The sequence below is a fragment of the Xenopus laevis genome, chromosome 1S (assembly GCF_017654675.1).
Source record: "Xenopus laevis strain J_2021 chromosome 1S, Xenopus_laevis_v10.1, whole genome shotgun sequence".
Taxonomy (NCBI): Eukaryota; Metazoa; Chordata; class Amphibia; order Anura; family Pipidae; genus Xenopus; species Xenopus laevis.
In genome coordinates this window covers 149072367-149087794 of record NC_054372.1, presented here as the reverse complement: position 1 = coordinate 149087794, position 15428 = coordinate 149072367, and the positions used below count along the sequence as shown (strand labels likewise).

The 15428-nt window shown below is 38.7% G+C and overlaps 1 protein-coding gene across 15 annotated transcripts in view; it reads right to left on the bottom strand.

Annotated features, from left to right (window-relative positions):
- Window positions 1-15428, bottom strand: part of ncor2.S (nuclear receptor corepressor 2 S homeolog) — a 230682-nt gene that overhangs the window by 121152 nt on the left and 94102 nt on the right. For all 15 annotated transcript variants that reach the window (XM_018235544.2, XM_018235570.2, XM_018235605.2 and 12 more), the window contains 1 exon segment: window positions 4458-4637. In XM_018235544.2, the coding sequence (XP_018091033.1) occupies window positions 4458-4637 (180 nt within the window).

Sequence of the window (15428 nt, the reverse complement as noted above, 5' to 3'; positions counted from 1 at the left end):
GGAGACTCAATGTAAAAATAGAAAATGCTGTTTTTCCTACTATTCTTCCCTGCCAGTTAAGTACTGTATATAAAGAGCTGGTGGTAATTGAGGTAACTGCCGTGGCATATTCTGTAACTGGAGGAAACATGATATATAGTTACCATATAAAATCCATAGAAATAAACTAAATCTACAGTATATACAGCTTAGTCAGCAGTGATCTCCAACCAGTAGCTCGTGAGTAACATGTTGCTCTCCAACCCCTTGGATGTTGCACCTAGTGGCCTCAAAGCAGGTGATTATTTTTGAATTCCAGGCTTGGAGGCAAGTTTTGGTTGTATAAAAACCAGATGTACTGCCAAACAGAGCCTCAGTGTAGGCTGACAATCCACAAAGGTGCTACCAAATGGCCAATCACAGCCCTTATTTGGCACCCCATGAACATTTTGTTATGCTAGTGTTGCTCCCCAACTCCTTTTACTTCTGAATGTTGATCACAGGTTCTAAAGGTTGGGGATCCCTGGCTTAGAGGAATCAGTCCCCCAAGTCAAAATTTCGGAATATGAAATTGAATTGGGAGCTTTGAATGCAACTTTGATTTTACTTTTCTAGTCTCTGGATTTGGTTGCTGCACTCATTGGATAAGATTATATAGAAAGAGCAGCTTAAAAATATTACGATGATACATTTTAAAAATCGCTCACTACATAAAGTTAATAGCTTTCTCAAAGAATGCCAAGCCCCCCCCCCACACCCTCATCACCGAAAGAGCCCAAGCTCCACTATCCAGTGTATTTCTCTTCTTTAGGGAGGCTATTTTATGTCTCAATCACTGACATATACCCAGTGGTCTTTGTGAACTACACATTTTATAAAAGCACAAAATATGACTAGATTTAATCATGAATCTGTGAAAAGAAGAAACAAGGAATACACAGACAAGAGTTTAAATAAATTCAGAAATATGATAAATAAAATGATAAATCAGCCAGGGATCCCTAAGTTTGCTCAGACACCCAGCAGACATGGCTGTTTTAGCTAAAGTTATACACACACACAGGACAATGCCTTTCTGTTTTGGCTATAGGGATATGTGATAACTCTTATTCTCAGCATTTCACTTAAAATGCTGCAGGAGTTATAGTTAAGCTAAAATACTGGACCCTGCTAATGTTTTTGAATTCTCTGTTCTAAAAGTCTGGGCCCAAATGCATTTGATTTTGGCTTTTGCAAGCCCCCCAGAGAGGAAATGGAGAGCACACAATGACCTCTCTGTTTGCTCATTGGGAGAGGAAGATCTGGCTCTTATTTCAAGTCTGGGGCATTTTTAGTTGAAGTTGGCAGCTGCACTCTCACAGATGGACAATGTGGAACTGTTTTCATAGCAGTGTGTATGGAGCAAAGACTACTCTACAGAATAATTCAACACATATCACATCCCCATTTCTTTCAGCTTCTAAGGGATCAAACTTGGATCCAATGACTCTAGAACAGAGTACTGCTGGACTCACTTTAAGGAAAAATTATATTTATTTTTAAGTAAGGTTTAGTTTGGTTCCTCTTAAGCACCCTATAGACGCAAAGATTTTTCTTGCTGAACGACCGATTTTACCAAAGTCTGACCAATCCTTGGAAATTATCGTGCGGTTAGTGGGATTTGAACGACCGTACATCTTACGATTTTTCAGCCATCTGTCAGAAAATTGATCGGCCAGGAGGTTAAAAAATCTTTGTCGGTCCCAGTGCAATCTATCTATGTTTGCAGGGCTAAGCAGGCAGCTCCCCTTTGTTTTCCTGGCAAATTGGTCTTTTTAGTTGATGGACAATTTGTACAAACGTACGATCGTTTTGAGATAATCGTGGTCTCACGATGACGATTGGATCTTTTAAAAAGGCAATTGTGGAAAATTCAATAAAAGTAATATATTTATATTATTGTAATCTTTTATTCTTCATTAGACAGTTATTATAATATGACTATGAAGTGTCTGTCTTTTAATGGCTGCTTGAAGATTTTTTCATGCAAAATTAAGAATTGTTATTAGCAAGAAGTTTTGTTATATACACTGTGCACTGGTGCAAACTACAACATTGACAATATTTCTTCCATTAGCAGATGGTTTTGCTAAATGCTTTCTGGGTTCACAAAAGCAATACATGCATGGGGTCTGTTATTCAGAATGCTTGAGACCTGGGGTTTCCAGGTAAGAGATCTTTCTGTAATTTGGATGACATACCATACTAAAATTTAGGTTAAACATTAAGGGGCAGATTTATTAAGGGTCGAATTGAAAATTCTAACTCTAATTTTCTGATTTTTTTTATGGTCAAAACTGTCAAATCTGACTAGGAAAGTATCCAAACTTGATTGGAGTTTTTAAAAAAATCGAATTTGATTTTCACGATTTATCAAACTTTATAAAAATTTGGAGATGTTTGTAGCCTTCCTGACATTCAAGTTTTTTTCCGGAGAAAAAACTCGAAACGAGTTTGGTCGAATTCGAATCGAATTCCATTCGTGTTTTCAGTCGGTAAAATTTGTCAGATTTTTAGATATTCTATTTTTTTCTTAAATACCCCCCCAGTCGAATTTTGAGTATATTTAAATTTAAAGGAGTTTAAAAAAATGTATTTTAAATTCAACCTTTGATAAATGTGCCTCTAAATGAACTCAGAAGTACTGTTTTGCCTCCAATAAGAATTAATTATATCTTAGTTGGGATTAAGTACAAGGATCTGTTTTATTACAGAGAAAAATGAATCATTTTTGAAAATTCTCTGGGAGATGAAATCTATGGGAGATGGTCTTCCTGTAATTTGGGTTTCTGGATAGCAGATCTGATACCTGTTATTGAGTTCAGATGTCATTTGGCTGTAGCCCAAACAAAATCCCAAGCAGAGAATTGTGTCCATAATACATAGGAGGTATTACATGGTATTATAAATTGTGCTTTTCAGAAACAATGCAGATATTTATGCTACACAACAATTCTACAAATGAATAAGGGGCATATTTATAACAATTTAATCTGGCAAATCCTAATAGACTCCCAGAAGTTCCAGTTTTAACACATTTATTAACACTTTTCTGGCTGTCAGCAAAATGTTTCTAACAGTCAGCCAAGTGCTTTAATGAGCAGGGACATTTACAGAGCATTTGATGCTTTGACAACCAGGCCAATTTGTCAGAAAGAAATCAACAGCTTTAAGCAGTCAAATTTCATTCTTTCCCACAGGGTTTTGTTCAGTTGCAGTGCAGAAATAGAGAGCTCTAACAAATCAAAACAACTGTGGTAATATTAATGCAATGAAATCAATATGGTAAAGTTCTTTTCCACACTGCGTTGAATGGAAGTTAGGGGGTACATTTGTAAATAAAATGCTAGCAATTTCATTTAACCATCATTTTCCCTTGGTAGGAAAATACATCAGCTGTTAAATCTATTTATAAATCGACATTGTGTTACAGTGCATAGCAAACATTTTTAAAGTTTGTGCAGTAAAAGTAGTTTAAATAGTAATTTAGTAAAGGTATGGGACCTGTTATCCAGAATGCTCAGGACCTGGGGGTTTCCAGATAACAGATCTTTCTGTAATTTAATACCTTAAGTCTCTATAAAATCATGTAAACATTAAGGGGCTGATTCAATATGGGTCGAATATCGAGGGTTAATTAACCCTCGATATTCGACTAGGAATTGAAATCCTTCGACTTCGAATATCGAAGTCGAAGGATTTAGCTCAAATTCTGCGATTGTACGATCGAAGGATTATTCCTTCGATCGAACGATTAAATCCTTCGAAATCCTTCGATTCAAAGGATTTAAATCCAACGATCGAAAGAATATCCTTCGATCAAAAAAACTTAGGCAAGCCTATGGGGACCTTCCCCATAGGCTAACATTGACTTCGGTAGCTTTTATCTGCCGAACTAGGGGGTCGAAGTTTTTTTTAAAGAGACAGTACTTCGACTATCGAATGGTCGAATAGTCGAACGATTTTTACTTCGAATCCTTCGATTCGAAGTCGTAGTCGAAGTAGCCCATTCGATGGTCGAAGTAGCCCAAAAAATACTTCGAAATTCGAAGTTTTTTTACTTCAAATCCTTCACTCGAATTTAGTGAATCGGCCCCTAAATAGACCAAATAGGCTTGTTTTGATTCCAATAAGGATTACTTATATCTTAGTTTGGATCAAGTACAAGGTAATGTTTTATTATTACAGAGAAAAAGGAAATCATTTTTAAAAGTTTGGATTATTTGGATAAAATGGAGTCTATGGGAGATGGGCATTCAGTAATTCAGAGCTTTCTGGATAACAGGTTTCCAGATGACAGATGCCAAACCTGTATTTAAAACTGAATTTTGGATAACTGTGTACTTCCAACAAACACTTGCCCATTTGGGCAAATTCAATGACTGCTTTTAAATGAGGGTTTCCAATTAACCAACGTTAATATTTACACCTTGACGAACCTGTTTTTTTTTCAGCTTGGAAATCTGTTGCTCTACCATAATGATTTCCCGATCTACTCTGTCCATATTCTGGATCAGCTCTTCCTTGGAAAGCCTGGCAGGCAGAAGATCCAAATCTCCATCTGCTAAAGGAGGACTGGAAGGGGATACAGGCTCGAGCTTCCCAGCCATGCGGTGGTCCTATGGGGAGCAAGCAGAAAGACACATGACAAGGTAATTCTCACAAGGAAGCCTTTCCACTAACACTCATATTCAGTAGAATCTTTCACAGTTGACTCTTCCAGCTTGCCTAATAATCAGAAACATGTAATGGAACATTGAACACATTGAAATCATTTTTATATTTTTATTAGGTATAGACACTATGGGAGTCCGAATTTATCTCAATATTTTCTGAAAAAAATTGAGACCAAATTCACACAGTTTTTTGGGCTTATTTATTAATACACTTTCCCGAATATTTTGTTTGTTCGTGAAAAAACTGTTTTTCACCCGAAAATTCTGGGGTATTGCCAAAAACCCAGTGCACATCAAAAAATTATCGGGACTTCTCCCATTGACTTCTATGCAACCTCAACAGGTCTGAGATGCCGGATTTTCAGATTCGGACTTTCCCCATCCTCTGGGTTTAAAAAATTCTGAAAAATTTGTGATTTTTTTTTTAAAAAAGTCAGATTTTATGAAAAAAAATAACGAATTTTTCGTGATTTTTTGCATTTGGAGCTTAGTAAATAACCCCCTATAAGATAGTTTCAGTCTTTTAAGCTATCTTCCTAATCAAAGATGACAACATTTTCAAATCCAGATTTTTCAGAGCTGGGAAATCAACGAGCCAGTGTACCCATGGCATAGCCCTGCAAGTGACAATCAGCTGTGGATTAACCACTTTTCTCTATGTCCTTGTTTCCATCGGTAAGCGTGTTGCATGTTTTTGGCATCTGTATTACTAGATGTATGTAGTATAAGGTTTATACACCTCCAGTCTTTACTAGCGCAATCTGACTTGAAACATAAAGAGGCTACAATGTACGATGACCATTTTAAAGTGTTACATTTTGCTACCTTAGAGTAGAAAGTAAAGAACTGGGATGTTTAGTTTATAGGCTCTCACTTCATTGTATCATGTCACTTTTGTGCCTTTCCTGCCACCATATGAAATACAAAGTTTCCTACACCACATTTTATATTTTCATACTGATTTGTCACTATTGGGTAAGCATGTAGAAAGCATGTGTTGTTGGAAACTATTTAGGGCAGCGCACAGAAATAAAACAGCACCAACTTGTGCTCAGATCAACATGACATTTACTCACAAGATTCTCACAAGATACCTTACTGTATGTATTATAAGCCAAAAGCTGGCCCGCTACAAAGAAACCCTGCAGAGAATCTCAGCCAGAGCCTGATGAAAAAGTGAGCTTGACAACTATATTTCAGTTATGGCAGACAGTGAATACATATTTAGCTGGTCTTTAGATTCAGACAGACAGACTACATTAAAGGAACCTTAAAGGTGGCCATACACGGAGAGATCCGCTTGTTTGGCGATGTCGCCAAACGTTCGGATCTCTCCCCGATATGCCCACGTTGAGATGGGCAATATCTGGCTGATCTGATCGTGGGCCCTAGGGCCCAACGATCGGATCCTAACAAATTGTAACGGACGGTCGGATCGCGGGACCACATCAACGAACAGATGCGGCCGCAATCCAACGGGATTTTTAGTATCGATCAGGGAAGCCCGTTGGGGGGTCCCATACACGGGCCAATAAGCTGCCGACTTGGTCTGTCGGCAGTTTTTATGGGCCCGTGTATGGCCACCTTAAACACACTATGCTGCATATATAGACAAGAGGCCTTCTGATCATTGACAGAGGGATTTGTTGACACATTACTGTCCATCTGTCCAACACAACACATGTTTGAGGGATGGAATAAATTAAAATTCGGATCATTTACAAAGAAGCATATGTAGCCTGAAGGTCACAAAACTCAACATCTTTCAGACGTAGAGAGAGAACTATCGCAAAAATGAAAATGTAATATACGCTTCATCATAAAATAAGAAGCTTTCTAAATACAATCAATGAAATGTTCTGCGCCGTTTCTGAAATAATCAAGTTTATCTTCACTATCCCTCTCTCAGCATCTGTTTCTCTTCATTCTTTCTTCATGCAGCAGTTGGGTGTCAAGAGAGTTATTGACAGTTAGATCCAATATATCTTATAGGGAGGGGCTCCTTTTAAGATGTATTAGAGCTCACTCTATAAAAATCACCAGACATCATGTCTCTCTACATGCAGTTATTTTGTTAGATTTTGTTCGTACCGGAATCAGTTGAGTGAGTGCTAATACATCTTCTAGGAAAAAGATGTATTGTTTCTAACTGTCAATAAATATCTGGCACCCAACTGCTGCACGAAGACAGAATGAAGAGAAACAGATGCTGAGAGAGGAATAGTGAACATAAACTTGATTATTTCAGAAATGATGCAGAGTATGCAATCGATTGTATTTACAAAGTTTCTTATTTCAGTATGACGAAGCTTATATTAAATTTTCATTTTTGCGATAGCTCCCCTTTAAGTACGCTGTTTGTAAGGAACTGAAAAAATAAAACCGTATCCATGCCAAGAACTGAAAGGGTTAACATGATATATGCACTCTCGCTAAGGCTATTAAACTGATTGCTGTGAGAGAAGAACCTAAGCCTAAATGGCACTATGCCAAAAACCAACACTCCCCCCTCTGGTGAAACCTAACTCTGTTGCTTCTGAAAGCTGCCACCGGGGGCTGGCATACCCTAGACACTTGTCCCTGCACACCAGCTGTTTGCTAAGCTGACAATGACACTGTTATAAACATCGCTGCCATAACGTAAGTGACATCACTGACTTTCAGCAGCCAAGCAACTGGGTCTTGTTTCTCTGATAAGGTTCCTTCAACAGGGCAGATATCTCCAAACGTTACTTGGGTCATTCCCCATGCTTTTCATACCATCAGCTATTATAGCTGAACAGTGAGTATTGGGTTGCTAAACAACACCAACAAGTCCAAGGCACACAACAGGTTCACATAAAGGATCCCTAGGGAGGGGATGTAGATACTGTACATGCCTTCTAATGAGTTTTAGTTGCCTCTTACGAACAAGGAAATAAGTGAAATAATGATTTATTTCTTCCAGTGCATCAGGTTTAAATATTTCTTTGGACAATGTACCTTCTGTGGCCTTTAGTACATGAAGTGTTCTAAAAATTCTGTCTCTCTAGGATATTTGAGATTTTTCTAAGGAAACAAGATGAAGACACAGAAGATATCACCCCACGTTCCACTGCCTCCATCTTGGTTGGCAGAAAGAACAAGGACTTATATGTAAAGGCACTGACTGCGTCAGAGAAATTACAGGTGAATATTTTAGTATTTTACAGATTAAGGTCTAAGATCTGCAGCACAAGGTTGTATTATGGCCCCTGAGAAGCACATCCCATTGATTCTGGGTTTGATGACTAAAGGCCCACCTGACCAATTGCCGGCCAAAAATTGAGTAGATGTCGACCGGGCAGGTTTGATTTTCCCAACGGATCAAGGAGGACGTCACGAATTTCTTGTTCATGGGAGTTTATGGGAGTTTTAAATAACACCCATGAACTCAAAATTTGACCCTTGATAAATCCCCCCCTAAATGTAGATAATTTATAATCCTTCTTGTTTATTATAAGGCCAAGGTAATTATAGCCAATCATTTTAAATGTCAGAACCTAATGCATAAATATATATATTCCTATACATTGCTGTCCTAATGAACAGATTTATAATAGGATCTTATTATGATCCCTCCTACCTATTCTCTGCATGTACGCAGCAGACTGTAATTATTACACCGCACGGCTAGATAATGTTATGAAGCTTCCATATGGGACCACAGCTTTCACATTCAGACGGATAATGCAATTATCCTCCAGAGTTGATAGCTAGCTGAATACTGAGATATGATCTCAATACACCATTATTGGAACTATGCTCAGAAAAACTGACACAAAAATGGCTTAACAACTGCAGTAAATTCCCACCACTCGAAAGGCTAGGAGCTTGAAAATGTTGTCTCTGGAGGAAAAAAAGCAGGAAAAAAAAAAGAAATCTTGTTAAGATGCAAACAGCAAGCTAAAATGCTCTGGCCATGATATCTAATATGGCTGGCATGGGATTTTGCTACTGATATACAGTAGATGCAGTGCACACTTATTAGGTGCAGTCCTGCCCAATAACAAGGTTTATTTTACCCCACCAGCAAAGCCATTTTACAGATATGCAAGGACAAAATATGGCAATGAAATGTCATTATCTTAATAGTCTCTTTAGAGGAAAGTACAAAGTAATAGAAAAAATAATTTTATTTGGAAAGAGAAAAGCAAACACTTGTTGAAATCATATTACACAATTATGTTTGCATTTATGACAATAATTACACAGCAGCACCCATTGGTTTATTGGGCTTGTACCCCCAAATAAATAAATCACCTACAAACCATAAATCACCTACACGCCATATATACATATTTACTATATGGCAGCGGCATATACAGCGATTCATAAAATACAGATATCTTTATATTTAATCAGTGAATTAGGTTAGGGGAAAAAAATCTGATACCCGGTTTCTTCCAGTTATTTTATTATAATACAGGAAAGGAATTCTTATGAAAGGAATTCTGATGACTGAACTCAGCATGCAGCTATGCCTACCAACTACATAAACTGCTTTCAATTACCACATTGCTTCTTGCTGCTGATTCTGTCATGCACATTATCAAGAACTGTACTGCAAAATCCTGTTTTCAGGTTCCCACACTAAAGGTCTGAAATAGAATATTAATCCTTGCGGAGTAGAGCACCCAGCAAATAGCCCAATCTGAATCATGAAGCTTGCATGGATCTAGGTCAGGTTTATCTATTAATTCAACAGCCTGAAGCTATTTCACTGCAAAACAAGTAACAAATGCTCTATTCCCTTCCTGCAGATTTACATCTGTATTAGCCACAAATTTATTGGTTTTCCTGGAAATTATTACCGGCCTGTGATAAGTGGCAGCAGCAATAACTTTTTATTACATTTTCCTTGCAATGGAATGCATAATAATGTATGTTTAACATCCATTGCTGGGAACGTCCAACCTGTTTTCAAGTTGTTGTTTCCAGCTGTAGACTCTCTTTTAAAAAGAAAGGCTCTCTTTTGATTTTTTAAAAAAAAATGTTACATCATTGTACATTTTAAATAAAGAACTAAAATCCATCAACACACTTGGGGACCATTCACAAGAATATATTTGAAGTAATATTTTTGCCCTCCTTCTCAGAACAGTTCTGCCACCCTAACTGCAAATTTAAACTATCCCCTCTCTTCTTAAACAGCTTCCCACCTGATTCTGATCTGCCTACTTCTGCCCCTACCCATTCATTCCCACCCCATGAAATCACAGCCCACCCCTCCAGAGCAGTCTCCAGTCAGTACAAACACATGACCTTTATGAAAAACCACATCCCAGCTGAGTTGTATATTTTTAATACACCATAAACCATACTGTAGTATAAAAAGGCACAAGCAAAATAGCTGATGTGTGTGCGTATGTGTAATTATATTGCATAGAAGTTTACATTGCATATATAACGCACATATAGCTATACAGATACAAGAATTAATATACATTTAATGGAAAACTATATCCCTGTAATAAAAATATATTACATAAAACAGCTCATATGTAAAACCCTGCTTCATGTAAATAAACCATTTTCATAATAATATACTTTTTAGTAGTATGTGCCATTGGGTAATCCTAAATAGAATACATGTTAGGGATCCTGGCCACCAATATTTTTTTATATAAATCATAGGGGCCCTGGCCAGCATAGTTCTTTTTGTAATAACTTGCAGGGGCCCTGAACACTAATGTTTTAAAAACTTGTAGAGGGTCTGTGGCCACCAATGTTTTTTTTTTTCTTTAACTTGTAAGGGGGCCTTTAATGTTTTAGAACTTGTGCTTGTGTGGCCTTTGTACTGATGGGTGCGGGAGATGTGGCGAGGGGGACCCAGAGAATTTTGTCGTGCGGTGCCCCCCGAACTGCTTCCCCGTGTGTTCCGCCCGCTTCAATTAAAAAACGCCTGCGGCAATGCACTCGCTTTCCTCGTGAGGGAACTTCGGCGACTTTGGAAATCAAAGAGCCGCAGGTGCATTGCCACAGGCGTTTTTCCATTGAAGCAGGTGGAAGACAAGGGGAAGCAGTTGGGGGAGATCAGTCGCCCCAAAGAAGAGGCGATTAGTCGCCGGGTGACTAAATCTTCCTGCATCTCCGGGTGTTCCCTTACCCTAAGCAGTAGCTGGATATCTCCAATAATGCTGCTTTGCCTCGGGACAAGACCACCTATCTACCACTTACAGACAAATACATCACTTAAGGATAACATAATTAATTATTAATGTAAGAATACTTGATGTGCTGTAGTTGTGCTTAATCATTAAGCACAACTACAGTTGGGGAAGCATAGAAACCCTTGTTTATATTTGGCATGTTCAGCGTGATGAAGAGATTACCACACTTGCTTTCCATTCCCTGCTATAAAGTCCTGTTCCTTCTCCTGCCAAGTATGGAAGCAGCTGACTAATGTTCAAGGTTTTGGCAGGACATTCCCAATCCACTGAGAACTCTCTTTAAAACTGCACTGCACCAACGTCCTGCAGCAGGTACCAAAGGCAGTCGCGTTTCAGAGGCCTATGAGATAAAAAAGGATTGACTCTAGAACCACATCTCAACATTTCAGAGACTGCAGTGATTCAGCTAGATGGGGGTAATGTAACAACAGGTCCAAAGTGTATCCCAGTTCTACTAACCTACTACAACCAATCAGCATGGAATTTGCTTTTTAAAAGCACACATCTAATCAGAAAAGAGATTCTCTCCTCTTACACTGAGAATTCTAAGGCTATGGACACCGAGGCTGTTGTCAGTGGCATTTTTTGCAGGCTGAGAGAAGCAGAGTTGCTCCCTGCTCCATTGATTTGAGTTGGATCAGCCTGTGTGCACACATAGCAGAGCTGAAGTTGAGGTCAGTGTGTGACCACACACAGGCTGATCTGATTCAAATCAATGGAGATGGGGCACTGAGCAGATCTGCTTCTCTCAGCCTGCGAAAATATGCAGGCTGACAACAGCCTGTGTGTCCATAGTCTAAAAGCTTTTATGTACCATATAAACTTGCACTCTACAATTAGCAAGATGCTCGAGTTAAGCTGGCCACAGACGCAAAGATCCGATTGCACAAATCAATGTACGATCGGACTTCCCCATCTCCCGACCTGCCACTAACCATTCCGATCAAATAAAGTACAATTGAACAGATCAGCCGATGTTCTGCCCCTGACAGCAAACGATCGATCTCCGCCGGACGAAAAATGTCGGTACTCTCCACACGCGGTCCGAAAATCGTACGAATCCTTGATTCGTATGATCAAATCTTTGCGTCTATTCCAGCTTAACTCTTCAGCAAAAGACAAACCTTTTTTTTGCTTCCTGTGTGTTTTGTGAAATTCGGGTTTACTTTAGAGCAATTAATATCATGAAAATAACAAACAGTGCCCACATATTATATCAGTGTCCTTAAAGCATTTTAGACTTCCCTGTTCTTTTTTGTGCTGCAGGGATCCAGCCAGTTATTTCATTCCAGCAGACCAAGGGCAAATTGAAAGACTAGAGAGAGAGAGAGAGAGAGTAACAGAGAGTGATATGCAGCTGAGGGTGTTAAGCGTCCCCAAATGACCTCTTTATACCATCCAGCGCCAGCATTCCATTACTGAAGTCAGCATTATGCACTGCAGGTTTTTGTTAAAGGCTGAACACCAGTCTTTTATTCTAGGCACATCAGAAGATCTCATGCACAGACCGATTCCAGCATACAAGTATCTTATTAAGTCCATTTTTATGTAAACATGCCAGAAATAGCTATTTCTAGTGGTCTGACTGTAATATAAAAGAGTGATGTGTGTTAGTTACATATTGTTTTTCACTTCACACAAATAGAAATGTGTGTACACAAAATAAGAAAGGTATTGCAGTTAACCTAGAGCTACATGATAACAAAACAGAGAGGGCTAGTTTTAGTATTGTCCATATACAGTATTTTACGGCAATGCCAAATGCCAAGGATTTTAGAAGTCAGTTCTTTTCTGCTATTACATTTTCAATGCATGCTCCACCTTGTGGCAGAAACACTGCACAATAAGTGCACTAGAGAACAATTCCACTTGCATTCACTTTTTCCTATTCATCTAGTGCCCCCTTCCACATCGTTAATCTAGAATATTAATTTGTTCAATATGAGATTATATTACCAGTAAACAATCCACTGCATTCACCATTTGTTGTGCCTGTTTTGGTCTACAGATAAGCATAACTCCCAGCTGTCCCATTTTGACAGCTCAGCCTGCAGTTGCAGGTTACTTACTGAAATGATCTTCTTTGATCTCCTGCACTGAGGCCACAAAAAGATACAAAGTTTCTGAAGCTTAATTAAAATAAGAGGTTTTTTGGCAGAGATCCCAGAACCAGAGCAGCTGCACTTCAAAACAATTGTAACAATTTAAGATAAGCAAGTCTCTTGGGGAAACTGTCACTAAGCTTTAAAGGCAATTTTAGCTTCATTAGCAAAACTGTTATAACATAAAACATGGCCCTAAAACTCTCAACCTGCCAGACTTTGTAAATGGACATTTACAATTTGGAGGTGTGGTCATAAAATGGGCATGGTCAAAAGATGTAATTGTGTATGGCACGCCTGATGTTTTTGTCACTCTTTACATGTTTTAAATGTTGGTAGGCATGGTTAAGCAGGATTTCATTTGCAGGGGGGTCATCTCTTTACTGGTCTATTTATCTACTTCACAAGGACCAAAACATGGAGTGGGGCTTTAGTCTCCCTGTTTGCCTGGCTTAGCTCCAGAAATAACAAAAAAACACAGATTTTGTTTTCCAATTAAAACAACAGGTAAAAAGCATGTGCAGCACAAGCCCTATTCACGGTTGAACTGGCCCATTGGGCCACCAGGATGATCCGGGTATCCCCCGAAACATCTGCGTGCAGCTTGATAGTAATCGGGGAGTAAATAGCCTTGTAGAGCAGTGGGGCAAAGAGGAGTTGCTGGGATGGGAGACTTCAGTTTATTGAATTCACTTTGAACAAGGGGTATACAGGCACTTGAACACTCATACATAAGCTCTTCTATTATGGCCCTGCAGGTTTATTTCACCCATTAAGAAGCTTTAGCCAAGTAAGTGAAAGTTGGCACTGTACTGCTGCATAGGGAAGAAACTCATGCACAAAAATTACTTTCTAGATTTAACTATATAGAGGCAAGTGATTAAAACACTCATAAATAAAGGTGGCAATTTTCTTGATTTACACCTGAAAAGAACAATTCACACAGGGTGATCAAGGGGCATTTTGCCAGTTGGGTTTTCTATAACTATAAATGAGGTGTGAAAGTACCTGAAATCCCAACCATCACCCTTATGAGGATTGCTACCAGCACATTAACTTGTCAGGTAATTAAAGCAATTGAAGAAATGCTGAAAACTCTTTGCCCTGTTCCATGCTTTGTTACATCTCAAGGTAATCCTACCTCTTCGATTCCAACTGGGGCCATAAAAGCTCTAGATTTAAGCACCATCAGGATATTGCTGTTGTTACACGGAAGAGCTCGCCATAGCAAGCATATGTTACAATTCACATAAAATGAATACCACTCTATACTCTAAGTTATTTTAACAAACGCACTGCAAGCAAGAGTGCTTGCTTTACAAATGGCATACCCACTTGTACACAGCTGGCGCTTAAAGGGCCAGTCAACACCATTGTTCAGTACAAAACACAACTATCACAGAAATTACAATGTAATATAAGCTTCAGCATACTGAAATAAGAAACTTTGTTAATACAATCAATTTAATGTTCAATGTTGATAAATGCAAGGTTATATGTATTGGGAGTTTCCTTAAATGAGAAGGATCTAGGGTTTTTTGCAGATAACAAGTTGTCTAATTCTGGGCAGTGTCATTCTGTGGCCACTAAAACAAATAAAGTTCTGTCTTGCATAAAAAAGGGCATTAACTCAAAGGATGAAAACATAATTATGCCTCTTTATAGGTCCCTGGTAAGGCCTCATCTGGAGTATGCAGTGCAGTTTTGGACTCCAGTCCTTAAGAGGGATATAAATGAGCTGGAGAGAGTGCAGAGACGTGCAACTAAAATTGGTTAGAGGGACGGAAGACTTAAATTATGAGGGAAGACTGTCAAGGTTGGGGTTGTTTTCTCTGGAAAAAAGGCGCTTGCGAGGGGACATGATTACACTTTACAAGTACATTAGAGGACATTATAGACAAATAGCAGGGGACCTTTTTACCCATAAAGTGGATCACCGCACCAGAGGCCACCCCTTTAGACTAGAAGAAAAGAACTTTCATTTGAAGCAACGTAGGTGGTTCTTCACAGTCAGGACAGTGAGGTTGTGGAATGCACTGCCGGGTGATGTTGTGATGGCTGATTCAGTTAATGCCTTTAAGAATGGCTTGGATGATTTTTTGGATAGACAATATCAAAGGCTATCGTGATACTAAACTCTATAGTTAGTATAGGTATGGGTATATAGAATTTGTGTGAAAGTAGGGAGGGGTGTGTGTATGGATGCTGGGTTTTCATTTGGAAGGGTTGAACTTGATGGACTTTGTCTTTTTTCAACCCGATTTAACTATGTAACTATGCAATATCCTGCATCATTTCTGAAATAATCAAGTTTATAATAATCAAGATATCCCTATTCCTCTCTCAGCATTCTGTCTTCATGCAGCAGTTGGGTGTCAGATAATCATTGACAGTTAGATCCAATATACTGTATCTTATATTGGGGCTACTTTCCTAGCAGA